The sequence below is a fragment of the Mytilus californianus genome, unplaced genomic scaffold (genome assembly GCF_021869535.1).
Source record: "Mytilus californianus isolate M0D057914Y unplaced genomic scaffold, xbMytCali1.0.p SCAF_5, whole genome shotgun sequence".
Lineage (NCBI taxonomy): Eukaryota > Metazoa > Mollusca > Bivalvia > Mytilida > Mytilidae > Mytilus > Mytilus californianus.
In genome coordinates, this window is record NW_026262701.1 from 115,470,067 (window position 1) to 115,496,200 (window position 26,134).

At 31.3% G+C, this 26,134-nt stretch overlaps 2 protein-coding genes across 2 annotated transcripts in view; one reads left to right on the forward strand and one right to left on the reverse strand.

Moving 5' to 3' along the window:
- LOC127700743 (glutathione hydrolase 1 proenzyme-like) overlaps positions 1-5,648 on the reverse strand; it is a 20,783-nt gene extending 15,135 nt beyond the window's left edge. The window contains exons 1-3 of the mRNA XM_052204391.1: positions 5,433-5,648; positions 1,819-2,016; positions 1,157-1,282 (exon numbers count right to left, since the gene is read on the reverse strand). Coding sequence (XP_052060351.1) covers positions 1,157-1,282; positions 1,819-2,016; positions 5,433-5,551 — 443 coding nt within the window. The 5' untranslated portion in view covers positions 5,552-5,648. The remainder of the gene's footprint in view (positions 1-1,156; positions 1,283-1,818; positions 2,017-5,432) is intronic.
- On the forward strand, positions 5,556-22,303 carry LOC127702884 (conserved oligomeric Golgi complex subunit 8-like). Its single transcript, XM_052207189.1, has 14 exons — positions 5,556-5,561; positions 5,716-5,809; positions 8,570-8,641; positions 11,388-11,512; positions 11,845-11,948; positions 13,441-13,612; positions 13,825-13,986; positions 14,596-14,647; positions 16,103-16,266; positions 17,552-17,751; positions 18,052-18,130; positions 18,725-18,909; positions 19,975-20,143; positions 21,289-22,303. The coding sequence occupies exons 1-14, from the start codon at positions 5,556-5,558 to the stop codon at positions 21,667-21,669; spliced, it is 1,965 nt and encodes a 654-aa protein (XP_052063149.1). The 3' UTR covers positions 21,670-22,303.
- The last annotated feature ends 3,831 nt before the right edge of the window (positions 22,304-26,134 follow it).

Sequence of the window (26,134 nt, forward strand, 5' to 3'; positions counted from 1 at the left end):
GGACATCACTCAAGAACTGTTAAAGTGACGCTACCCAAATTTGCACTTGATCTGAGTTTTGTGGTCATAAGCATTGTGTATACGTTTCATAGCATTTAGTTGAGGCAAACTTAAGTAAGAGAATGGAAACGAAAAATTCAGCAAATATTTCTAATTTTAAAGAGGCATAACTATGTAACGGTAAAAGTGACGCCACCAAAATTCAAACTTGATCTGTGTTTTGTGGTAATAAGCATTGTGTATAAGTTTCATAACATTTGGTTTAGGCAAACTAAAGTTAGAGAACGGAAACCAATTTTGGGAGGGACGGACAAGGGTAAAACTTAATGCCCCCTTCGCTACGGTGGGGGCATAAAAATATGTGAAGAAATTTTTATTTAATTTCTGAAATATGAAATGAGAAAAAATTGCCCCCCCCCCCCCAAATAAATACATCATAAAAGTCTAAAATAGATAATTTAAAAGCAGTGTAAGGGAGGTAATCCAACATTGTACAATTTTTTTTTTGATTACCTCCCTTACACTGCTTTTAAATTGTCCATTAACCAGGAAACCCTTGTTTTTCCCCCTTTTTTGCCCCTAATTCCTTGACGGTTTGAGCCATAACCCCCCAAAAGCCAATCCTAACCATCCCTTTGTGGTATGGAAATGTGTGGTATAATTTCAGAGAGATCCATACACTTAAACACATGTTATTGTCTGGAAGTTACAAAAATGCTTATTTTTGGCCCCTTTTGGGCCCATAATTCCTTAACTGTTGGTACCATAACCCCCAAAATCAATCCCAACCTTCCTTTTGTGGTATTGAACCTTATGGTAAAATTTCATAGAGATCCATTCACTTAAACTAAAGTTATTGTGCGAAAACCAATGTGTCTACGGACGCCAACGTCATACCAATATACAAAATTTTTGCGGTCGTATAAAAATTATCTATAACAAATTACACAAAACTGAAGTTAAATGTGGCAAAAATGAGGATGTACAGCAAAAATAATATACATTTATTGTCATCAATTGTAATTTGTATTTTATAGAGACAGGAAAAGGATATGTTAACTTAAATTTTTTCTGTTTAATACACTATAACATACATAAAGAATCCACCACCTATCCCAGAGCTATGTGGATCTGTTACACCATAACATATATTTACCTGTCATAAATTGTCATAAAGAATCCACCACCTATCCCAGAGCTATGTGGATCTGTTACACCATAACATATAAGAACGGCTATGGCAGCATCTATGCTTGATCCCCTTTTTTCCTCCAGTATTTTTCTAAAAGACAAATAAATTCCTGGTAAAAAATGTAATAGCAATTGTGAAAACAAGTTGATAACAAGTAAACAGTATTTTTAGAAACTTACATTATAAAAAGTTTTTTTTAAAATACATGTAGTATTAACTAATGGTAGTTTCACATTCAAAATTTTATTTGACTATATTTTGGACATCTTTCTACATTAATCACTGATAGTGGTACATCTATAAGTTTAAGCATCAGTTACATTTTTTTAAAGATGGGACTTGAAAATTAATGTAAAAAATAATAAGAAAACATACAAACTAGTACTGGTAAATGCAAATAAAGCAGTGTCATTAAGTAAAAATAACAAACATCAATTTACCTCATTTCTTTGAAGAAGAAATATTAAATACAAAATATCATCTAAAGGTCAACAGTCTCCAATAATAGAAAAGTGTCTATATCATATCAAATTCTAAATGGCCCTTAGTCCACAAACTATGATTATTTTTTCATTTTTTATTTATTTAGATCCATTTTAATACTTATGAATCTTATATATTCTTACTTTCCAACTTGTGAACAGACTTCATTATCAGAAGCTATGGCTGCCTGTTTGTATTTTCCCAGTTTTGACTTTGATGGAGGGAAATCGTGTCTCTTGTAGTCATCATCTTCACTGAGATTTCCTGACAGAAGATACAGAGCAGCTCCAAACATTAACATCAGTATGACTGAGAATACAACATAGCAAACAAACTGTCGTCTGAAAAATAAATCATTCCCTGATTATAACAAAACTGCATCACAAAACAACCCATATAAAAATAAGGAGATTGTGGTATGATTGCCAATGAGACAACTATCACATAAGATTTATTCAAGAAAAAAACCTATATGAAAGTTTTGACATTTTCTTTTTTAACTACATAACTGTAGCTAAATAGTCCATTTATGTATTGTACAGTCTAAGTTGTTTGACAGAGATACAAAAATCATTAATTTAGGTGCATGATGATTTTATAATAAAATTATAAAGGGACATAACTGAAGAATGGTAAAAGTGACGCTACCCAAATTTGAACTTGATCTGAGTTTTGTGGTAATAAGCATTGTGTGTAAGTCTCATAACATTTGGTTGAGGCTAACTTAAGTAGAGAACAGAAACTTATAAATTGCTTCGCTGAGCGTAGCTGGATACGACCGCAGATGTCCAACCCTGAATAGTTGGGCCAAAATGGACACAATATTCACGCTTGATACAGGTCTGAATTTGGATTGTAACTAAATTTTTGACACATAATAGGTTTCTGACACAGAATAACTGTAGTCAAAGAACTTCAAATTGGTTATATGATTTGAATTTATATTCAATTTATTGCTTTTGTGCAATACACTATGCTGTTGCGAATTGACCACCCCCCCCCCCCCCCCTACCAAAAAAAATTTACCCCGATTTTTTGCTTTTGTGCAATACACTATGCTGTTGAATATTGACCCCCAAAAAAAAATATTTGAAGTAATTTTCTTTTAATTTCTGAAATCTGAAATGAGAAAAATTGTCCCCCCCCTCCAATTTTTTTCACCTCCCCCCCTTTCCCTTATTCCCTTATTCCCCAAAAAAAGTCATTCCATCAAGATATGGTCAGTATCTCAATTCAAATTTCTAATGCAGTTTGCAACCAAAATTACCCATTTAAATACATCATAAAAGTTTTAAAATATAAAATGACATACATAGTCATGGCTAAAATTAATATTAATTAATAGTAACTGCTAAAAATAAATTGACAGCTAATCACCTCAAGACAATCATCATTTCTTAATACATAATTTACAAGCAGTGTAAGGGAGGTAATCAAACAGTGTTCTTTAATTTGAATTGGATTACCTCCCTTACACTGCTTTTAAATTGTCTCAATTGTCCTTTAACCAGAAAAACCCTTGTTTTTCCCCTTTTTTTGCCCCTAATTACTAAATGGTTTGAGCCATAACCCCCAAAAGTCAATCCTAACAATCCCTTTGTTGTATGGAAGTTTGTGGTATAATTTCAGAGAGATTCATACACTTTAACACAAGTTATTGTCTGGAAACTACAAAAATGCTTATTTGGGCCCCTTTTTTTTGGCCCCTAATTCCTAAACAGTTGGGACCATAACCCCCAAAATCAATCCCAACCTTCCTTTAGTGGTTAAACCTTGTGTTAAAATTTTATTGATTTCTATGTACTTATACTTAAGTTATTATCCGGAAACCATCTGTCTTCGGACGACGCTGACGACAACGACAATGTGATACCAATATACGACCAAAAAATTTTTTAATTTTTGCGGTCGTATAAAAATTCAGCAATTTTTCTATTTGTAAACACACATAACTCTAGAACGGTTGTGTATAAGTTTTATAACATTTGGTTGAGACAAACTAAAGTTAGAGAACGGAAAACGAAAAATTCAGAAATTTTTATGTTTATAAAGGGACATAACTCAAGAATGGTAAAAGTGTTGTCATCAAATTTCGTACTTAATCTGTATTATGTAATAATAAGCATTGTGTATAAGTTTCATAATAATTGGTTGGGGCAAACTTAAGTTACAGAATGGAAACTAAAAATTTTGCAATCTTTCGATTTATAAAGGGGCATAACTCAATAATGATTAAAGTGACACTACCCAAATTCAACTTGATCTGTGTTTTATCAGTGGAAGTCAAAATTAAACATTGCATTGTATAAAGCATTGATTGTAGTTGATTCAAGTATAAAAAGGAAGATAACTCCAATTTAAAAATTACTTGATATTTAGAAGAAAAAAATTTTTTTTGCAATTTTTCCATTTATAAAGGGCATAACTCTAGAATGGTTAAAGTGACGCCACCAAAATTCAAACTTGATCTGTGTTTTGTGGTAATAAGCATTGTGTATAAGTTTCATAACATTTGGTTGAGGCAAATTAAAGTTAGAGAACGGAAACCAATTTTGGGACGTACGTACGTACAGACGGACAAGGGTAAAACTTAATGCCCCCTCCACTACGGCGGGGGCATAAAAAACTCAGTAAAATCATGGGTTTTACAGATTTCCCACTTGGATGGGCAATACTCATAACACCCTTGTTTTTACCAATCCTGCATTTTTTGGAGGAGATGAATAGTTCAATGAGTTCAAAATGCATATGAAAGTTCAATAAAATCCAAAATATACATAGACTGCCCATATACGTATACACCCGTCTCATATTGAATAGATGACTTCACATTTGTGCATTTTCCCATACATATCTAATGTTACAATTCTTATATAAGATAAGATATTTTATTTCCAATTATATATATATACATGTATGTTATGAGGTCACAGTCGTGACAGTTTATGGGGTCATTTACATTGATTGACAAATGGTAAAACTGCGTAAATCATATATAAAATAGAACTGGAAATTGGTCTTTATTGCATATTGTGTATATATAACAATACACGATATTCCAATTTCAGTTTTATGAATAAATTGACCTGTGGTCATTTGGGAGGAAACATGTCAAAGGACATTGTGACATAAAGATATTTGCTTTGAGAAATGTTTTTTTTTCGGGAAAAAAGCACCAATAGACCACTTTCGAGTTATGTCCTTCACCGAAAAGTTCTTCAATTATGCCTCTTTGATGACATCATTTACCAGATAGAGGGGACCACCTGTATCCCTGCACTATTAAAGTTCATCAATCGTCTTCGTGGTCATCATTATGTAGGATAAACTAGAAATAATGTTTATTCCGTAGCCGTAGGTACTTTATCAGTCACAACAGGCTATTATAAACGTATTTACACTTTTGGTATTTAGCTATATTTTGCCTCCGAATGACCTTGGATCTACTCCGAATCACCTTTTGACGTCAGGCAACAATCACTTTTTAATTGTGACGTCAAATGTTTTGAATTATGATGTCAAAGTTTACGGGAACCTGTGTGATTTTACGTAATGGCGGACAAATTTGCATACAAATGAAATACGTCTATTCAAATCATGTCTTTCACCGGAAAAGATCGTCAATTACGCACGCCCTTATGACATCATTTATACACGAATGATGTTCACTAAAACCAAAGTTTTTGACGGAAATGCAACGAACTCGAAAGTTGTCTATTGGAAGATCACCATCATCAATAAACAAATACTCATATACCTTGATTTCTTGTTTTTTCTAATCACAGATCTTTTAATGTCATCTTCGTCAAAGGTGACCAATGAATTTTCCTCTGTCAGTAATGGTACCCTACTTGGATCTGCTCTGTATAGTGCCATTTTTATGAATGTGTTGGGGTGATCATTGAACTTCTAAAAAATTACATTGGTTACAAAAAGGTCAGGATTTAGGAGAGCCTTTTCGAGTTATGATATATCCGGAAATGATTCGTTAATTATTTCTTGAAATCATGTAAACGTTTTAAAACTAGGAAAATCTGTAGCAATGCAAGATAAATTATGACATTGATCAAGTAAAAATGACGGACGTGGAAGACGAAAATATTCTGACATCTATATTCAAGGAATCCTTCCCAGGTTTAAATTTCATGCTAATTACCTCAAGAAAACATAAACAGAAAATATTCATAACGAGAAATTTTCCTTTTAAAATCAGCATCAATTTAGCAGTGTCCACCTTGCACCTCTATAATATTTCCCAGGGGCTTCTTTAAGTTCTTGTTTTTCCATAGTTTTCATTGCCAGTTATTTAGGAACATATGACTGGAAGAAATTCCAGGTTCCCCTGATAGAGGATGGATCTACAGGAGAATATGAACATGTAAAGGGAATCGGGTCCGTTCGCACACTACACGTTTGCACACATTTTGTTTTTATTCAAAAACCTGATGAATTATTAGATGTTTATTTCAAAATATTTTTATATTCATGAATAGAAATTCGGGAATTTTTAAATGAAATATTGTTTTAAATTGAATTGATGATTAATTGTTATATAGGGGGAGGGTTGAGATCTCACAAAACATGTTTAACCCAGCCGCATTTTTGCACCTGTCCCAAGTCAGGAGCCTCTGGCCTTTGTTAGTCTAGTATGTTTTTTAATTTTAGTTCATTTATATGTTTTGGAGTTTAGTGTGACGTCCATTTTCACTGAACTAGCAAACAATTTTAGTAAGGGGCAAGCTTAAAGGACTACCTCCAGGTGCGGGATTTTCTCGCTGCATTGAAGACCCATTGGTGGCCTTCGGCTGTTGTCTGCTCTTTGGTCGGGTTGTTGTCTCTTTGACATATTTCCCATTTCCATTCTCAATTTTATTTTAATTTTATTTATTATTTAAATGTTAATTATGTGTGATTACTGATAATATGGTGTTTACACAGCAGCAAATCTTGGTGTTATTGTTATAAATGTGTTTGAAAATCGTGATTGTTGTTTTAACTAGCTTTGGTGTAAATTCTACATGTACATGTAGTTAGCATGTATTTAGCATGGTATGAGTAAAAACAACGAAGATTCAAAATGTTATTGTTGTTGAGTTTAATAGCAGTTTGGTATCTTAACATTAAAAAAATATTCAACACAAAAAACCTTTTTTAGGAAGTCACTTTATTTTGAAACAATATTTTTTTTTTTTATAGCAATACAACATGTACAATAACCAAAACACGATAAAAAAATATTCAGCACAAAAAACGTCACTTAATTTTGAAACAATGAAAAAAGATCTTATTTATCATGTTTATAGCAATACAATAACCAAAACACGATTAAAAAATTATTCAACACAAAAATCGTTTTAGAAAGTCACTTCATTTTGAAACAATGAACAAAAAAAATATTTATAGCATATAGCAATACACTAACCAAAAAGCGATAGAAAAATTATTCAACACAAAACCAATAAAAAGGGTGTGAACGTGTAGGGTGCAAAAGGACCCAGGGTGCGAACGTGTAGGGTGTAAATGTGAATGGGAGCGAACATGTTTTGGGGCGAAAGGACCTGGATTCCATGTAAAGATGCATAACAGAAGTAAAGGTGCTGCCTGATGAACTCCCAGCGACTCTTGTTTTTTACAACTTTATTTTGCATGTTTAACTTTTCATAATACTTTTTGGCTTGTCAATGAGACAAAGAATCAAGATTTTATTAACCAATCATGGACCCTCAAATGGCATGCGATTAAAATATAACTATCAATAGAAAAATATCTGATGAAACAACTATATGCATTGACAAGCTATGCATGGTTGATAAACAATACAGTTTTTGGAAATAAATGCAACCTGAACATTGCTCTCAATTCCGAACATTTTAACATAGGAATAATCTGCATGATCTGTAGATCTATGGTCCACAAATGTCAAAACATATCATAAGGACCATATGAGAGCTACGGTCCATCAGCAAATCAGTTGACATCTGTCATCTTCTGTTAACTTTTACCAAAATTTCCTCTGACACTACTGGACCAATTGGAACCAAACTTGGCCATAATCACCATTGGCATATATTAAACTACTGGACCAATTGGAACCAAACTTAGCCATAATCATCATTGGTATATATTAAACTACTGGACCAATTGGAACCAAACTTGGCCATAATCTTCATTGGCATATATTAAGTTCTAAAAAATGTGTCCAATAATCCTGCTGTCAAACCAACATGGCTGACATCGTTAAGAACAGAACATAGGGGTAAAATGCAAGTTTTGTCTATTATTTTGAAATCGACTATACATTTTTGTAAATAGGGAAAATATGAGACGGTTATAAATGTTCAAAATGTTGAGATTTACCCACTGTCCATTTACACCAAAACTGTCAAACTACTCATAACAGGAATTATTGCCCTTAAATGACAATCTTTTTGGTTAACCACTTTTTATTTAGTTTTGTCTATTTTCTAAAGTAGGATAATAGAGAGAGAATTTTTAACCTGCAGAAATAATGAACAAAATGAGATCTACAAATGAGTCAAACATTTCCCAAAAAGTCCACTTCTTATGAAAGTTGTTGCCCTTGATTGAAAATTTTACCCATTTTTTTGTATTTTGGGCAAAAACTAAAGTCGATAACGAGAAACTGAAAACTGAAAAAAAAATTATCAGCAATACACAAATTATATTCTAGTCTATAATGTTTGAGAGTGGCCATTGTTGAAAAACTCACATACATGTATTTAGATCCAGGTGAGCGACACAGGCTCTTTAGAGTTTGGAACCTATTGTTTTACATCGTATTCATGTATTTTGCCAGGAATAATGTATAGGAAATGAAAATTGAACCCATGCATTAATTAAAAGTTATTGATTCTATATATTTTCTTTTTATAGATTCCTGGACAGAAAGTCCTGATTTCATCCATTATTTATCAGAACTAAGTTCTTATGGAGTCAGCAAGTTATGTAAGTTGTTGTATGTGTATGAAATAAGGAAATGTAGTATGATTGTCAATGAGACAGCTGCCTACCAGAGACCAAACTATTTAGATGTTAGCAACTATAGATCACCATACTGCCTTCAACAATGAGCAAAAACAATACAGCATAGCAAGCGAGATCATAGGTCAAGGAACATATTTTTAAGTAGCTTATTTCCAATACTCAAATAATAAGAGTAGCTGTTGTAATCTTTATATACATTTTGTAGATCTTTATGTGTTGATCTTACACAAAAATCTATTACTTTATTTCATCAACCTTCAGTCAGGGGTACTTCTTGTACAAGTTATTTTTATTGACTTGAAGAAGTAAAAATAATACACTTATAAAAGTAAATTTGTTATATTCATATTTTCTTATAAGGTTTGAATAATCTCCCCTTAATTTTCTCAAAAAATTTACTTGTATTAGTAATTTTTGTTTACAATCCCTAAAATTCTCAAGTTTTGGGATGCAAAAACATGCCTTAAACAATTTTTCTCTGGTTAGCTCATAATTTTTTTTATTAGAGTTCAATGTTTCATCTCATTAATTCAACAAAGAAACTAATTGCCCAAAGATCTTTTAAAAGTAATTGCACAAGGCCTTCAAAAATTGACCCTTGGGGGCTTGTAAATGAGCAGTGTTTTGAAGATAACAGACAAATGTGATTTTCACTGTCCATGAAATTACACTTTAACGATTAGTAAAGACATCTGCAAAGGACAGACAATTAAAAATTCTATTAGAGCAAAGATGTCTCGAAAAATTCAAGAAAAGATGATAGTATGACTTGTTTACTTGTATAAGTAAAAAAAATCTGATTGTCTAAGGGACATAACTAAGCCATTAAAATAATTTACCTATACAAGTTAATAAAATACACTTGTATAAATATCTTACAAATTTACTTATATAACATGTATAAGTATATTAATATTTACTTCTTCAAGTAAATAAAAATAACTTGCACAAGTAGTACCCCTGACTGACCTTAGTTGACTAGTTTGGTTGCTATTGTATTGACATATACCTCACATTTCCTTTTATTTATATATTATATACACCATCTTGTTTATACATACATGACATATGTATATGCATAAGTATAACAATTTTAAATAAAGTCATTTTTGTCGAGCCTGCGACTTTTGTCGCAGAAAGCTCGACATAGGGATAGTGATCCGGCGTTAGCGGCGTTAGCTAACTTCTTAAAAGCTTTATATTTTAGAAGGTAGAAGATCTGGATGCTTCATACTTTGTATATGGATGCCTCATGTTACGAAGTTTCCGTCAGTCACATGTCCAATGTCCTTGACCTCATTTTCATGGTTCAGTGACTACTTGAAAAAAAAGTTAAGATTATTTGTAATGTTAAATTCTCTCTTATTATAAGTAATAGGATAACTATATTTGGTATGTGCGTACCTTGCAAGGTCCTCATGCCCATCAGACAGTTTTCACTTGACCTCGACCTCATTTCATGGATCAGTGAACAAGGTTAAGTTTTGGTGGTCAAGTCCATATCTCAGATATTATAAGCAATAGGTCTAGTATATTCGGTGTATGGAAGGACTGTAAGGTGTACATGTCCAACTGGCAGGTGTCATCTGACCTTGACCTCATTTTCATGGTTCAGTGGTTATAGTTAAGTTTTTGTGTTTTGGTCTGTTTTTCTTATACTGTATACAATAGGTCTACTATATTTGGTGTATGGAATGATTGTAAGGTGTACATGTCTAGCTGGCAGGTGTCATCTGACCTTGACCTCATTTTCATGGTTCAGTGGTCAAAGTTAAGTTTTTGAGTTTTGGTCTTTTTTTCTAATACTATATATGCAATAGTTCAACTATATTTGGTGTATGGAAATATTTTATGATCTATATGTCAGTCACGCAGGTTTTATTTGACCTTGACCTCATTTTCAAGGTTCATTGCTCAGTGTTAAGTTTTTGTGTTTTGGTCTGTTTTTCTTAAACTATAAGCAATAGGTCAACTATATTTGTTGTATATAAGATTTGTTAGCTGTACATGCCTGCCTTGCATGGTTTATCTGACCTTGACCTCATTTTCATGGTTCATTGGTCAATGTTTAGTTTACTTGGTTAATGTTAAGTTTATGTGGCAGTTGTAATAAAGCTTTATATTTAGGACTATCAACATAATATCAATGATTAGTAAAGAAGGCGAGACATTTCAGCGTGTGCACTCTTGTTTTTATTATGTTTTAGTTATAATAATATGATTTTAATTTTAGATGAAACACCTCTTCTGATTGGCTGAAAGTGTTTTGTCTATCAGCTCATAGACATAATTTTGTACTGTGACTGTGACGTCATAAATGTTTTTTTATGATTTACTCCTTAAAAATGGAATTTAGAATCAAATTAAAAGGACTGACTGTAATATTTTTTCTGTCTTTTCGAAATAACCTAAAAAATGTGGTGCACACTTTTAAATAACCTGCTATGCGGGTTATTCAGTGTGCACCACATTTTTTATGTTATTTCTTCATAGACAGAAAAAATATTTCAGTCATTCCTTAAAAATAATGAACTTTGCAGTCTTGAAAACCTTAAAAAAAATCTAAGCTTTAAATATATATTTTGGGAAAAAATAAACACAACAAAAGTTGTAAAAGGAAAAAAAAAAAAACTACATTAAAGCAGTTGTGTGGTTAATGTAGGAATATTCCAATAGTATTAAAAAACTTGTTTATTTGATGTTTCAGCCATGGAACCTGACAGACTGTCAGATGAAAAGTCACAGATTCTACAAGAAACTCAGAACTTAGCTTTTACACATTACAAGACATTTATTCAAACTGCCGAATGTTCGAGAGAAATATTTGAGGATGTAAGTGTAACTTAACATTAGGCTTATGAAGCTGTCTGTGGAAAGAAATAATCACTGAAGTACAACTGCAACTGATATAAAAACCAGAAATAATTAATACTATTGTATTTGATTTTTTTCGGTGAAATTTTTTGACAATGTAAATAAGAAACTTGTTTTCATCTTATTGGGTAAAGGTTCAATAGTCATTCCCTTGCAGTACCATGGCAATCCCTGTGACAAGTGTATATTGTACTTATATACCATATCTGTGAGATTAATGCCTTGTAATTTTGAACATATCCCAGTCAACAATATTTCATTACAATTATCTCAATTGTTTTTTACTGTAGTTCCAGATCATAGAGAAACATGTGGACAATTTACTACAGAACTTACCAAGCTTGTCAGAGGAATGTGAAGTGGTTACTAAACAAGCACAGGAAATTAATTCAAGGTACAAAATTGTAACATCTTTCCATAGACTTGTTTTAACAACAGTGTGCCTATGTCTGTTTGACTATTACACCGTAATCATTCACTGTGAGCCTTACAATTCCAATCGGCTGTGAGAAGACGAAATAATTATGGTTGACATACTTTGAAGGCCTGTTACGAATGATTGCGACAATAGAAATAGGCGTGTTATACACCATTTTGTAGATAATTAAATGTAGATTTACGACATAAAAAGTTTCAGTGGGATAGACAACTGCAGAATCGAAATATAATGGATGTTTGCGACCTGGTGACATTTCTCAAATATGTGAGTTAGGTACCTTGTGTTATATTAAAGTATGTAGGTAAATTTTTTTTTTTAGAGACAAGTGCCTGTGTATAATCAGTATTGCCCAGCCCAGTGGGAAATACGGGGAAAACCCAGGTTTTACTTTGCAATACTGGTTAATATGAAATATTGGTGTGACTCTTTAAAGAGGATTCAGTGATTACAATTACAAATGCAGTGCATAAAAGATATATATAAGACATGATATTTTAATTTGTTAGCTCATTTGTTTGAGACTCTTATTTTAAGGTGTAAAAATTTGAGTGAGTTTTGGTCCAGCAACTTTAATACATACATGAGCACACATAGACTTGATTGAAATGTAATCTAAATAAGATTTATAGATAATCCTCCTAAAACATTTATAAATATTTTAAATTGCCATTCTGTCTTAATTGGTCAAACTGTTATCATGAGCCAAAGTATTCTTTTTATTAATTTTTTTATATTTCTAACTAAGATTTAACGTAAACTATTTATTATGTAAGGAAAATGACTATTCAACATTTTTTGTTCATAACATGTTCTATTTTTATTGTTGAAACAATTTTAGCACGATTACAATGACGTCACTAATTACAAATGTAATAAGTAATTATTCAGATTATAACACAGATTTGTTTATTTTGCAATAACAAGCTTTTTCATCTTTATAAGTATGGATGAAATGACCTCTTAGGGTGTATATACTTAGCAATTTGATCGTAAAGCAATTAAATTTTCCAATTCATTGTACTATTGTTAAAATACATTTTTTTCAATCTTTTGATTGATTAAAAAAAAACTGAGAAATAAACGAGGTGTCCAAAAATTTGCAAAACTTAAATATATTCTGTCTATAATAAATTATTAAAGAAAAGGAGGATCTTGCATTTGTTCATCCTCTAAAAAAAATTACTATGTTTATCTGTATAAAATTTATAGCAATAATACTATGAAACTACAGTATTTCTGTACTATTTTATGTAAAAAAAAAGCTTAAAAAATCTTATTGCCTAGTATTGCCTGGTATTATATATATCCATTTCAGGGAGTATAATCCCAGACCTGGGTTTTCACGCCAGGACAATACTTTGCTAACCCTGCTATTTTCACCACCTTTGAATAATTATATATTCAAAATATTTTGAAAAATTAAATTAATTTTCTTTCAAATTTTTAGTCGTAGGATGAATAATTTGACGCTACAGAGACACACCCAGTTATTAGAGGTACTGGAAATCCCTCAACTTATGGATACTTGTGTCAGGAATGGCTACTTTGAAGAGGCTCTGGAACTTGCAGCTCACGTCAAGAGACTGGAAAAGAAACATTCCTCAATATCTGTGATAAATGTAAGTAATCGGTTCCATGGTTACTAACATTAGACTTGTCCACTGTTTATAAAATACAAACAATGAAAAGAATCTTAATTATAAAATAATTTCAGTCACTTATAGTCCTTAGTTTTACAAAAAGGAATAGTTCCATGTCCACAATAAAGACAATTTGAGGGTTTAAAAGAATGGAATGATGAGCGTTGAATTTTTTGGTTATATTTTCACAGAATATAGTGAATGAAGTAAAGAACTCTACACAACTGATGTTGAACCACCTGATACAGCAGTTAAGGACCAATGTACAACTACCAGCTTGTCTACGTGTTATAGGATATCTTAGACGTATGGATGTATTTACAGAGGCAGAACTCAGGATCAAATTCTTACAGGTGTGCATAATCACTTATACCTATATAAATGTGAAATCATATTATTTGTACATAGTTTATCTTGTTTAAAGGAAGATATTGAGACTTTATAATAATGAGAAGAAAATATTTATTTCAACTTTTCTATAAATAAAAAAATCACAACTGTTACAATGTAAGTTATTCAGATGATTAAAATCTCAAGGTTCCGCACTACAAAAATCAATAGATAAGTTGAGTTTTAAGTTTGTTTTTAGAACCATATCCCAATTGATGATCATTAAGGCAGAACAATGATTAATGTGACAGGTTGGTTTTTATTTTTTAAATTGTCACAGTATTGCATAAGAACTGTTTTCCCTAGTTTGATGAAAGGAGTCGATGTTTATTGACTTCAGACTTAAAATTTGATACTTTTTTTTGTCATATTAGCAATCATAGTTTTTTGGGGGTTATATGAGTACCGTTACATGAAAATCTAGTTACATATAATAAGTTGCTGAAAACTAAATCTACAGCTTAAATTTTTGATGTGTAGATATAAAATAATCTACCTAGAAGTTATAGAAGCTAGTAAGATAGAAATATACTTATTGTAGAAAACAATATAGTTTGTGTTGTTCATTTCAGGCAAGAGATTCATGGTTCCAGGGAATTCTTGGTGCACTACCTAAAGATGATCGTATGTAATAATTTAACATCATGTGGAAGTATTATTGCCTCCTGCGCAATGCACTGTGGGGGACATAGAAATAACGGGCGTCCTTCTGTCTTACTGTCCAGTCTTGTTAGCGTTTCACATGTACAATTCTTGCCAAATTTTTATGAAATTTATATCATAGGTTTATATCAGCAATGTCTTGGAAAATTTGAAAATCAGTGCTGATGAAGTTTTTTTGAAAGAGTTATGCCCTTGGAAATATTTATAATATGGAAAAATTGCATTGTTAGCACTCTCACATGTACAATTCTTGTCAAATTTTTATGAAACTTATGTCATAGGTTTTTTTTTCAGCAATGTCTTGGACAAGTTTGAAAATCAGTGTCTATCAATTTTTTTTAAAAGAGTGATGTTCCTTTGAAACATTAATTATATGGAAAATTGCACTGTAAGCACTTTCACATGTACAATTCTTACCAGATTTTTATGATACTTTTAGCATAGGTTTAAATCAGCAATGTCCCAGACAAATTTGAAAATAAGTGCCGATCAATTATTTTTTTAAAAGAGTTATGCCCTTGGTAATATTAATTATATGGAAAATTGCATTGTTAGAGCTTTCTAACCTTCATTTCTCTAAGATATAAATAAAAAGTTTTGAAAGTTTTAGTTATTGTCCTGGGACAGATAAAATATGTGCAACACAGGGACAATGGAACAATGTTAACCATGAATAAAAGACAGAAGTTCTCATTGATTTGTAACATACAAATTTTAAAAGTATGATAAACCATGAAAATTGCTATTGATGAAATACTTTCCCCATTATTTAGTTTTATTTGAATAAATACAATGTTAATTATAAGCTCCCATATCAAATTTTTTGATTCAGATAACTTTTTGTGTTGTAACTTGTTGCCAAGTGTCAGCTATAAAATATTCACTTCAGTTTTTTTGCTTAGAAATGTTTAGAAAGAGGAGGAAATACATAAACATGAATTTGCCATCATGTCTAAATTAAAAAAAATATTGTATATATATGGTCCTCTACAATCTTTCATCATAGATCAAGCTTAAGATACCCCATATGTATAGTGAACAAGATCACACAGACATAGCTAAAGATGAATTTAAGAAGAATATAAGAATAAAAACAAAGTGTTTAAAATGAAGACCGAATTCCTTTGAATTACAAATGTACTAATTCCAGATATAAACAGTCACAATAATAATGACTGTGTTCAACAGTTTATGAGATTCACATCCTTGAAAGAATATGTGTTTGATATAATTATAAAGGAGAAAATAATATCATGTAATAGTAGAGAGAAAAAACAGAATATCCCAAGAAAAGTCACTTTTATTTTTAGAATTTTTTTAGACCGTCTTAAGGTCTTCAGCAATAAATTTAAATGTTTGTTTGTTTCAATCATTATATATGCTTTCACGATTAACAAAGGAAAACATTTTTTTCAGCCTATACACATATCACAAAGACAATAGAAGCTAGTAGAGTACACCTTTTTGATATAATAACACAGTACAGAGCTATATTCTCCGATGAGGATCCGTTACTAAGTACAGCTAAAGAGGAATCTATCAATGAAGCTGCTTTGTTTCATGGATGGGTTGTCCAGAAGGTCTGTTATGAAAAAGAGTGTATTTCTACATGACAAAATATGTAAAATAGCAATATTTGCAATGAAACAAATCAAAAGGAGAAATGGGATAAACATCAATGAGACAGCAACTCCACAACACTTGTTCTTGCTACATAACAATATAGGTAAAATAGCGATATAAGCAATAAAACAAATCAAAGGAGAAATGGGATTAACATCAATGAGACAGCAACTCAACAACACTTGTTCTTGCAACGTAACAATATAGGTAAAATAGCGATATAAGCAATAAAAACAAATCAAAGGAGAAATGGGATTAACATCAATGAAACAGCAACCCAACAATACAAAAAATTCATAAGACTTCTAGAAAATTGAACCTTCTGTTTCAACAATATACTTATATGCTATGAGTGAGGAAAAAAAGTGTGAAGAAATTTACTCTAGAAGATCTGCGGTAAACACCAAATCCTGCTTTAAGAAAATAAAATGTTCAGTTATAACTATAAAACCATTTTTAATGGCCTGAAAAGGTACATAAATTTGTGGATGGGTTAAAACAGTTGCATCATTAATATTTCTATCATTTTATTACCTGTTGAGTCCAAATATGAACCAGATTGTATCAGCTCCAGTCATCCAAAAGTATTAAAAAAATGTATAAACAAATTTCTTATTTTGTTTTGACCAGAAGATATAATAATAAACTATGGCATTGATATTTTAGCTTAAAACATTGGCAAGCATCTGGACTCTCATAAAAAAAACCCTGATTAACATTAATTTAATTTTTGTATAATCTAAGGTATATGTGATTTATTCATACAACAGTTTGCAAAAGTATATATACAATATATGTACATTATCGGAAAATATAAAATTTATTTGTATGAGATTAAGAAACAGGACGAAAAGCAAGGCTCACCGAGCTTTTCTCCTGTTTCGCAGCATGTACAAATAAATTTTATATTTTCAAACAATGTACATATATTGTTTTAATCCTGAAATTTACACCAAACACTTGAAACTTTAGTTGTTAAAATCTAAATCATTGTCTCTAATTTTTCAAAGAAATCGACATAGTTTAAACGCGGACCGGGAAGTGGACCCCTAAAAGAAATATCCACATTACCGCTTGCTCAACATGGCAGAGGGAAACAGGAGACTTTATTTGTACAAGTACAAAAAAAGCAAAAATTTATTTGTGTACCTGTTATTTGTACAATAGTTGGCTGATTGCAGGATAAAATACTTTTTGTTTTGTGTAGATGTTGTATGTAACTTTATATTTTCTTTGATTCAGGTTTCTCAGTTTTTATCAACATTAGAATCAGATTTACAGAGAGGAGTAGGTGGACGTTTAGATTCTATCCTTGGGCAGTGTATGTACTTTGGACTGTCTTTCAGTAGAGTTGGTGCTGACTTCAGAGGACTATTGGCACCTATCTTCCAGAGGGCAGCACTAAATACATTTACATTGGCCTTGACTGAGGCAATTAAAAAGTAAGAGCAGTGATATTATCATATCAGAGTGTCTTGAAACGAATATTTCTCAAATAATTGTAAGACATGTCAAGGATTATAGTGATTGTTCTGAGCAATGGCAAGAGCTCATACAGCTAAAACAGATATGGAAAAATAATGATAACTATTGAGTGAATACCTATAAAAGAATTATGTTTTAATGGGTGCCACCAATTTCTTTATTTATAAATGTATAGAAGTATATTTTAGACCTACTCCTTTCTCAATTGCTCATACATATTCCCTTGTTTTTTATCATGTGATTGTGTTATATTTTAGATTTGAGGAAAATATGCAGTCTTATAATCTTTTGAATGTGACTTCAACCAGTGGTAGTTCTTATGTTTCAGCCAGTCAGGTATACATTTATTTACATTTGACTCAATTTAAGGGGGAGACCATTGTGAGATGTGTAGTAATGATAGTTTCATATTTGAGTTATTTCCCCTTCCCTGTTATAAATTAAATTTTATGGACATATGATTATAAAACTTAGAGGGGTAAATGAGCTTGCACTGCTTATCTGGTATCCCCCTATTTAAAAAGGGCACCTTGCTTAGAATTGGAATGGTACAGAAGTACATAAATGCAACAATGGAGGGGTAAGTAATGTTATTTTCTACTAAATAGCCCTCAAAACACTGTTAAACTTCATTTCTGAAGCATATGCTTTTTAGCACTGAAAGTGAATTGAGACTTGGATGAATCCCATTTAGAATAAAATTTGGACATTAGTTAAGTATGAGAGTAGGAGAGGTAATTTTCTTGATAATACTGCAGAGTATAAACCTGATTTTCTATTTGATTACTTTATCAAATAAGATTAGTGATATGTAAATATAAATTTCATTTAAAAAAATAATAATTACTCACCAATATCAGTATCCATAGGCATTGTAAACTTACAGTTTATTATTTAATCAATTTGATTTAAAGGATAATTAATTTTCAGGCAGGACAAATGTACCCTCCTAATGTACTGTTGGACTTCTATCCCCTGGCTGCCTACTGTAACCATATACTGACAGCATTTAATGAGTTACGACTCTGTGCTCCTATATCCATGGCTTGTGAAGTATCTCAGGCTTTAGAATCATCACTACAGCAAATCAACAGAATTATACTGGCATTCCACAGGTAACAAGATATTCCTAAATTGTAAAATATCAGTTATTGTGGCACAGTTATGAAAAAGAATGAGATTAAATTTCTAAATTTAATTGAAGAACCATTAAGTCCCAGAGTTTATGAAGATTGAAACATCTTTACTAAAACATTATACATATAAATCCGTTTTCTTGCAAATGAATTTTATTGAGCTATTTGAACAAGCCTTGCATGTTAAATTTGAAAAGGAGAAGGTCCTGTAAGGGCTAATTTTGGCCTAAAAATTGAAGTACATCTGATGAAAGATTTTTGACATTTTTAAAACACTTAAATGTCTTCTCCAGTCGACTCAATCAGTTTAAGTAAAAGATTTGAACTGATTTGGTCATTAAAGACGCCCAACTTCAAGCTTGAATATGAAAAATTGATCAGATATGCCACAAAATGTCACTTTTCAGATGGTTTGTGTCTTAAATGGAAGTGGTTGCATTCATGTTCAGTCTCAACCTTTATATGCGTTATGTATCATCATCAAATACAACCTATATTTGAATATTAAGACTGAACACAAGTACGGCCACTTTCATTTTAGACAAACCATCTTAAAATTAGCACAAATGCTAAAATTGTGAAGATTTCAGTAATTTTGCAGGAATAAATGATGCTAGTACCTGATGAATGTGCAGTGTAATGTAAAAAACAGCCAATGATTATGTTACAAAAGTTTTCTACTTTCCAGTAAATAGCTAAAAGTTTACATTTTTAACAAAGTTTTAAAATGCTATATTTTGGGCCCAAAAAAGGGTCTTGTCAGTCCTACTCCTTGAACTATCCCTAGAGGAGAAATACCATATTAATCTTGATGCAGTGGCAGAAGTTATATCTCTAGATAAACAATATAAAGATATTCTTTTTAATGTAAAATTTTAAGAACAGTTAATATTCCAAACAGACAAACAAAGTATAATTATTTGTCTTTTATTCGGAAAAGTTATGTCTATAATGTTTAGCACAATAGTATTGAAAATATTTTCCCACCTTTAAATCTATGAGTTAACATGACAGTGATATGATATATTTTTGTTTGTTTTACAGAGCTGAAGAAACCACATTTGACAAAAAAGAGAAGGATAATTTTGATAATTTTTGTACAGTTTATATAACAGACTTGGTACCATACATAAATAAATGTCTACAGACACTGTTTCCTCCACAACACTTGGCACAGATACTGGGAGTGTCTATCTTAGAATTTAATAAAATGGTAAGCTTTTACATTTACAAGTTTTGTAAAATGTGCATTATTTTAACTTTGTGTGTGGTTTGACAAAAAGTTTCTGATTTTTTATACAAAATTGTGTGCTTTTGTCTTCTAGTCCTATCAAAATTATTCAAAAAAAAGAAGATCATATTGATGTATTTAAAAATTTGCCAAAAATAATTGTGGATTTTAATATGGCAAATTGATTTATACTTAGCAATGCAGAGTTCATTATAAATAATATATTTGTAAAAGTAACAAGAGTCTGGAAGCAGTCATAGTTACCAGAATAGTTCAGAATATTGTCAAAAAAGGCAGACATACAAATTCCTAAATTGGATATATTCATTTTGATAGTTACTGTAAATTCAGTTTTTGCAATGTTTTATTATTGCTAAAAATGCAATGCAATAAGTATTCATAAGAATTCACATTTTAAATTCTGATTGCTCTATTTCTATGCTAACTTTTCCTGAAATCTCATGTATAATAGATGGCATCTTTGTCTTTTGATCAATCACAATAATAAATGCACACTATAATTTCTTCAATACTGTATTTAATAAAAATCTTGATATCAAACTGGTTAATTTAGAATACCACTGTTTTCTGTCAGAAAAACTAGCAGTTGTGATACAGTGATGTTTAGATGTCTTTGGTGTTTTCCCTCTATCTGCATTAAATCAGTAATGGCATTAACAAACAAAGATGGTATATTTGAACAGATACTGTATTCCCTCAAACTTTGTCAGAGAATCAGTCATTGTAAACATCTCATTTTCAACATCTATGTGAACATTAAAAATGGCCTTACTTTCAAAAAGTTTTTAAAAATTATTAAGTTGTGTTAAACAATTTTATTGAGCCACATTGCATGTAACTGTTCTAAGATATTACAGCAAAACAACAAATTTCTTCATCGTTGGGATTAACAAGGATAAAACACTTTGCTTTTTTCCTCCATTACTTTATATCATATGTTTCCATAAAATTTACACATCACAAGAGAAAATGTTGTTTCAAGTGGAGCAGAATCCCAATTAGTGATATGGTCTATTGTTTTGCATTACTTTATTGTTTTATCTTATGCAGTTAAAATTCTGAGTATTTGAAATTACTGAAATTTACTCAATAATTATCTTTTACAGGGAAATTTGGGTATTGTTGATATAACAAAAGTTTTGACTCCAATAGAGCACCTTATACCAAAACTAGAACCAATAGATAACAGTCTAGATGTTCAACAAACTGACAGTGTACCAGTTGATACAAAAAACACAACAAACATCACACATACTGATCAATCAGATAATGTTACATCAACTAACATAGATATCCAATCAAAACCTTTGTTACATAGTGAAACTCCTGACAAAGTGACCTTCACAACAGGAGGTGAATCAACAGATGAGGAACTAGAAGATACAGTAAATCCTTCAACAGATACACCTACAGATGAATCATCAGAAAACACAGATAGTAAAATATCTGATAATTTGGATGTTAAACTTGATTTGAAAAAAGACTAAACATCCTGGTATTTCTTTTTATGAGTTTTATGTCTTAAGGATTTCTATGAGGGGAAAAAAACGCCTTTTCAATTGTCATGCAAAACACAACAAAATCAATTGAAAACTGTGGGGGGGAGGGTGGTTAAATATTAACCATATACAAAAAAAATGTTTGTATTCTGCTGCCTTTGAGGCTGCATCTTTTGATTCAAACACTAAATATTTTTTGCATTATTCAGATTAGCACAGTTATGGCCAATATCTGATCTTTCATTTTGTAAAAAATACATATTGGCTGACTCTTAACTTTTATCTTTCTGAAAGTAGAAAACACACACCAACACTTATTGTTTGGCCTTGCAGAATTGACATATCAGATTGTATTAGAAAAGACTATTGACTGTGTTGTTAGTTTCAGAAGTAACGTTTTTCCCATGGTTTGAGTTACGTATTGAGTAAATCCTTTAATGGGTTTATTTATAGGAAGTGGGTGAAAACATTTTCCTGTCTCATAATAAGCTTTTCTTTTTATGGAAATATATTTATTTAAACAAAGGAAATAATAAGAAGCCACTTTTATTCAATTTAGTTATATTGCTGTATGTATTGATATATTTATTTAAGTTTAACAGAATAAAATGCACATAATATTCAGCATTTTTATTCAATGCCAGGACATATAATTTATTTGTATACTATAGTAGTTTTTATACGACCGCAAAAAAATTTTGAGGTCGTATATTGGTATGACGTTGGCGTCGTCGTCGTCGTCGTCCGAATACACAATGGTTTTCGCACTCTAACTTTAGTTTAAGTGAATGGATCTCTATGAAATTTTACCATAAGGTTCAATACCACAATAGGAAGGTGGGGATTGATTTTGGGGGTTATGGTACCAACAGTTAAGGAATTAGGGGCCAAAAAGGGGCCGAAAATAAGCATTTTTGTAACTTCCAGACATAACTTGTGTGTTAGCATATGGATCTCTTTGACATTGTACCACAAGATTCCATATCACAAAGGGTCAATGCTGGGATTGATTTTGGGGTTAATTGCCTCAAAATTTTAGGAATAAGGGGCCAAAAGGGGGCAAAAAACAAGCATTTTTCTAGTTTCATGACAATAACTTGTGTGTAAGTGTATGGATCTTTCTGAAATTTTACTACAAGGTTCCATTTCACAAAGGGAAAGCTGGAATTGAGTGTTGTGGTAATTGCCCAAAACGTTTAGTAATAAGGGGCCTAAAAAGGGGTTTAAAATGAGCATTTTTTAGTTTCTAGACAATAACTTGTGTTCAAGTGTATGGATCTCTCTAAAATTGTATTACAAGGTACCATACCACAAAGGCAAGGCTGTTATTGAGCTTGGTTTGGGGGGAAAGGGGGTGGGGGTGATGAATCATAAGGGGGGCGGGGGTCAAAAAAGGGGTAATTTTTTTTTTTCCCTTTTTTTTTGTTTAAAATTTACATTTTAAGTTAGTTATTTTTTATCACGAAGAGAAAGTAGGAATTGAGTTTTGGGGTTAATTGCTCAAACATTTATGAATAAGGGGCCAAATATTGGTCAAAAATAAGGATTTTTTTAGTTTGCAACAAAAACTTGTGTTCAAGTGTATGGATCTCTGTGAAATTGTATTGCAATGTACCATACCACAAATTGAAGGTTGTGATTGAGGTGGGGGATGATGAATCAAAAGGGGGTTGAAAAAATGTGTGGGAGGTAGGATTTTTTTTTTTCCTTTTTTTTTCTTTAAAATTTTCCATTTAAAGATGGTTGTTTCAGATTTATATATGAAAGAAAATAATAATGATACGGTTATATATCATGAGGAATTGAAATTTAAAATTATGTATATTGGAAATTTAGGTTACATTGGAAAGTAATAATTGGCTTTGGGGGGGGGGGGGTTATGGCTCTAATGTTTAAGGAATAAGGGGAAAAAAGGTTAAAAAACAAGGGTTTCCATTTTAATAGACAAATAATTGAGTAAAGAACATTATTTAAAAGCAGTGTAAGGTTGGTAATTCAAACTCATTTAAATATCTCATCTACACTGCTTTTAAATTATGTAAATTGGAAATTTGCCAATAACTTTATTGTTAATAAATGCATTGGAAATTTGCCAACAATTTTAGTGTAATAAACTTCATTGGAAATTTGCCAATATAAAATTTTGCTGATGAAGGTTTTTTGTTTACCTTTAGCCTTGACTATGAAGTCATTTTCTTTTTTTATAGCCTTATGATGTAGTTGAATTATTTAATACTTTTATGATGTGTTTAAATGGGGTTTTATCATGTTTATGGTTGCAAATTTATTGTTTTAGTATAATAAACTCCATTTAAAATTTGCCAATAAAAAAAATTTTTGTTTATTTTTAGCTATGATTATGATGTCATTTTCTATTTTACTTTTATGGTTGCAAAGAAATTTTTATTTTTAGATATTACTGTTAAATGATGCTGATTAAGGTTTTTGCTATGTTTAGCCATGACTATGATGTCATTTTCTATTTTAATATCTGTTATGATGTATTTAAATGGGCTTTTATGGTTACAAAGGAATTTTATTTTTAGATATTACTATAAAATGTTGCTGATGCTGATTAAGGATTTTGTTTATTTTTAGCCATGACTATGATGTCATTTTCTATTTTAATACCTTTATGATGTAATTTCCATTTTTAGATATTACTGTTAAATGATGCTGATTAAGGGTTTTTGCTATGTTTAGCCATGACTATGATGTCATTTTCTATTTTAATATCTTTATGATGTATTTAAATGGGCTTTTATGGTTACAAAGGAATTTTATTTTTAGATATTACTTTAAATGTTGCTGATTAAGGATTTTTGTTTATTTTTAGCCATGACTATGATGTCTCTTTCTATTTTAATACCTTTATGATGTATTTAAATGGGCTCCCATGTATTTAGATTTTTGATTATTTATACATGTTACCAAATTGGTCCACATTGAACAAAAACGGTCCAAATTTCAACTTTATTACATTACATCAAACATTGAATTCTACATATTCTTTGATATATTGAAATTAACAAACAATTTAGTTTATGGATATTCCACCATAATAGGTAAATTAAATTTTTTCCAGTTCTTACACCACATTCATCCTGTGTCAGAAACCTATGCTGTGTCAAATATTTAATGACAATCCAAAGTCATAGCTGTATCAAGCTTGAATTTTGTGTCCATACTTGCCCCAACTGTTCAGGGTTCGACCTCTGCGGTCGTATCAAGCTGCGCCCCAGCGAAGCATTTTATTTTTATAGAAATCCCCCATGATATTCAAGATCTTCTATTCATGCTCATTGAAGATCAAAATTGGAATTCTTTAGAAGACATTATACATGAAATAAGATTTTTAATGTTTCCTTTTAGCAATTATTATTATATTTAGCTTTTGAACAAGTATCATTAGTAATAGAAAGAGTTTTGTGTCTTTTAAAGCACATCTGAGAGTATAAACAAGTACAGCAATTGACAATGAAAATTACATATCTAAATAAAGGAAACATTTCATTATAAGGATATCTCTTGCATTTAGAATGGAGAAATACTGTTAAGGAAAGTTTATTGTAAATCTATTTGTTTGATTAATATTGGAGATATCTTGGTGATAACAGTGATGTACCATAATGTAGCCAGTGGAAGAAGTTTCTTCTTATTCATTTAGGCAGTTATGAGTTCAATAGGGAATTTTGGGAGTGGGGCTTTATATTTTGTATAAAAAGTCAAACTTTCTGCCATTAATAGAATAAGTAAATTGAATTACAGACAGATTTCAGTTTTTATACGACCGCAAAAATTGAAAATTTTTTGGTCGTATATTGGTATGACGTTGGCGTCGTCGTCGTCGTCGTCGTCGTCGTTGTCGTCGTCGTCGTCTGGCGTCGTCCGGCGTCGTCCGAAGACACATTGGTTTTCGCACTCTAACTTTAGTTTAAGTGAATGGATCTCCATGAAATTTTACCATAAGGTTCAATACCACGAAAGGAAGGTGGGGATTGATTTTGGGGGTTATGGTACCAACAGTTAAGGAATTAGGGGCCAAAAAGGGGCCAAAAATAAGCATTTTTGTAACTTCCAGACAATAACTTGTGTGTAAGTGTATGGATCTCTCTGACATTGTACCACAAGGTTCTATATCACAAAGGGAAGGCTGTAATTGATTTTGGGGGTAATTGCCTCAAAATTTTAGGAATTAGGGGCCAAAAAAGGGGCAAAAACAAGCATTTTTCTAGTTTCATGACAATAACTTGTGTGTAAGTGTTTGGATATTTCTGAAATTGTACTACAAGGTTCCGTATCACAAAGGGAAAGCTGGAATTGAGTTTGGGGGTAATTGCCCGAAACGTTTAGGAATTGGGGGCCAAAAAGGGGCCAAAAATAAGCATTTTTCTAGTTTCCAGACAATAACTTGTGTTCAAGTGTATGGATCTCTCTGAAATTGTACTGCAAG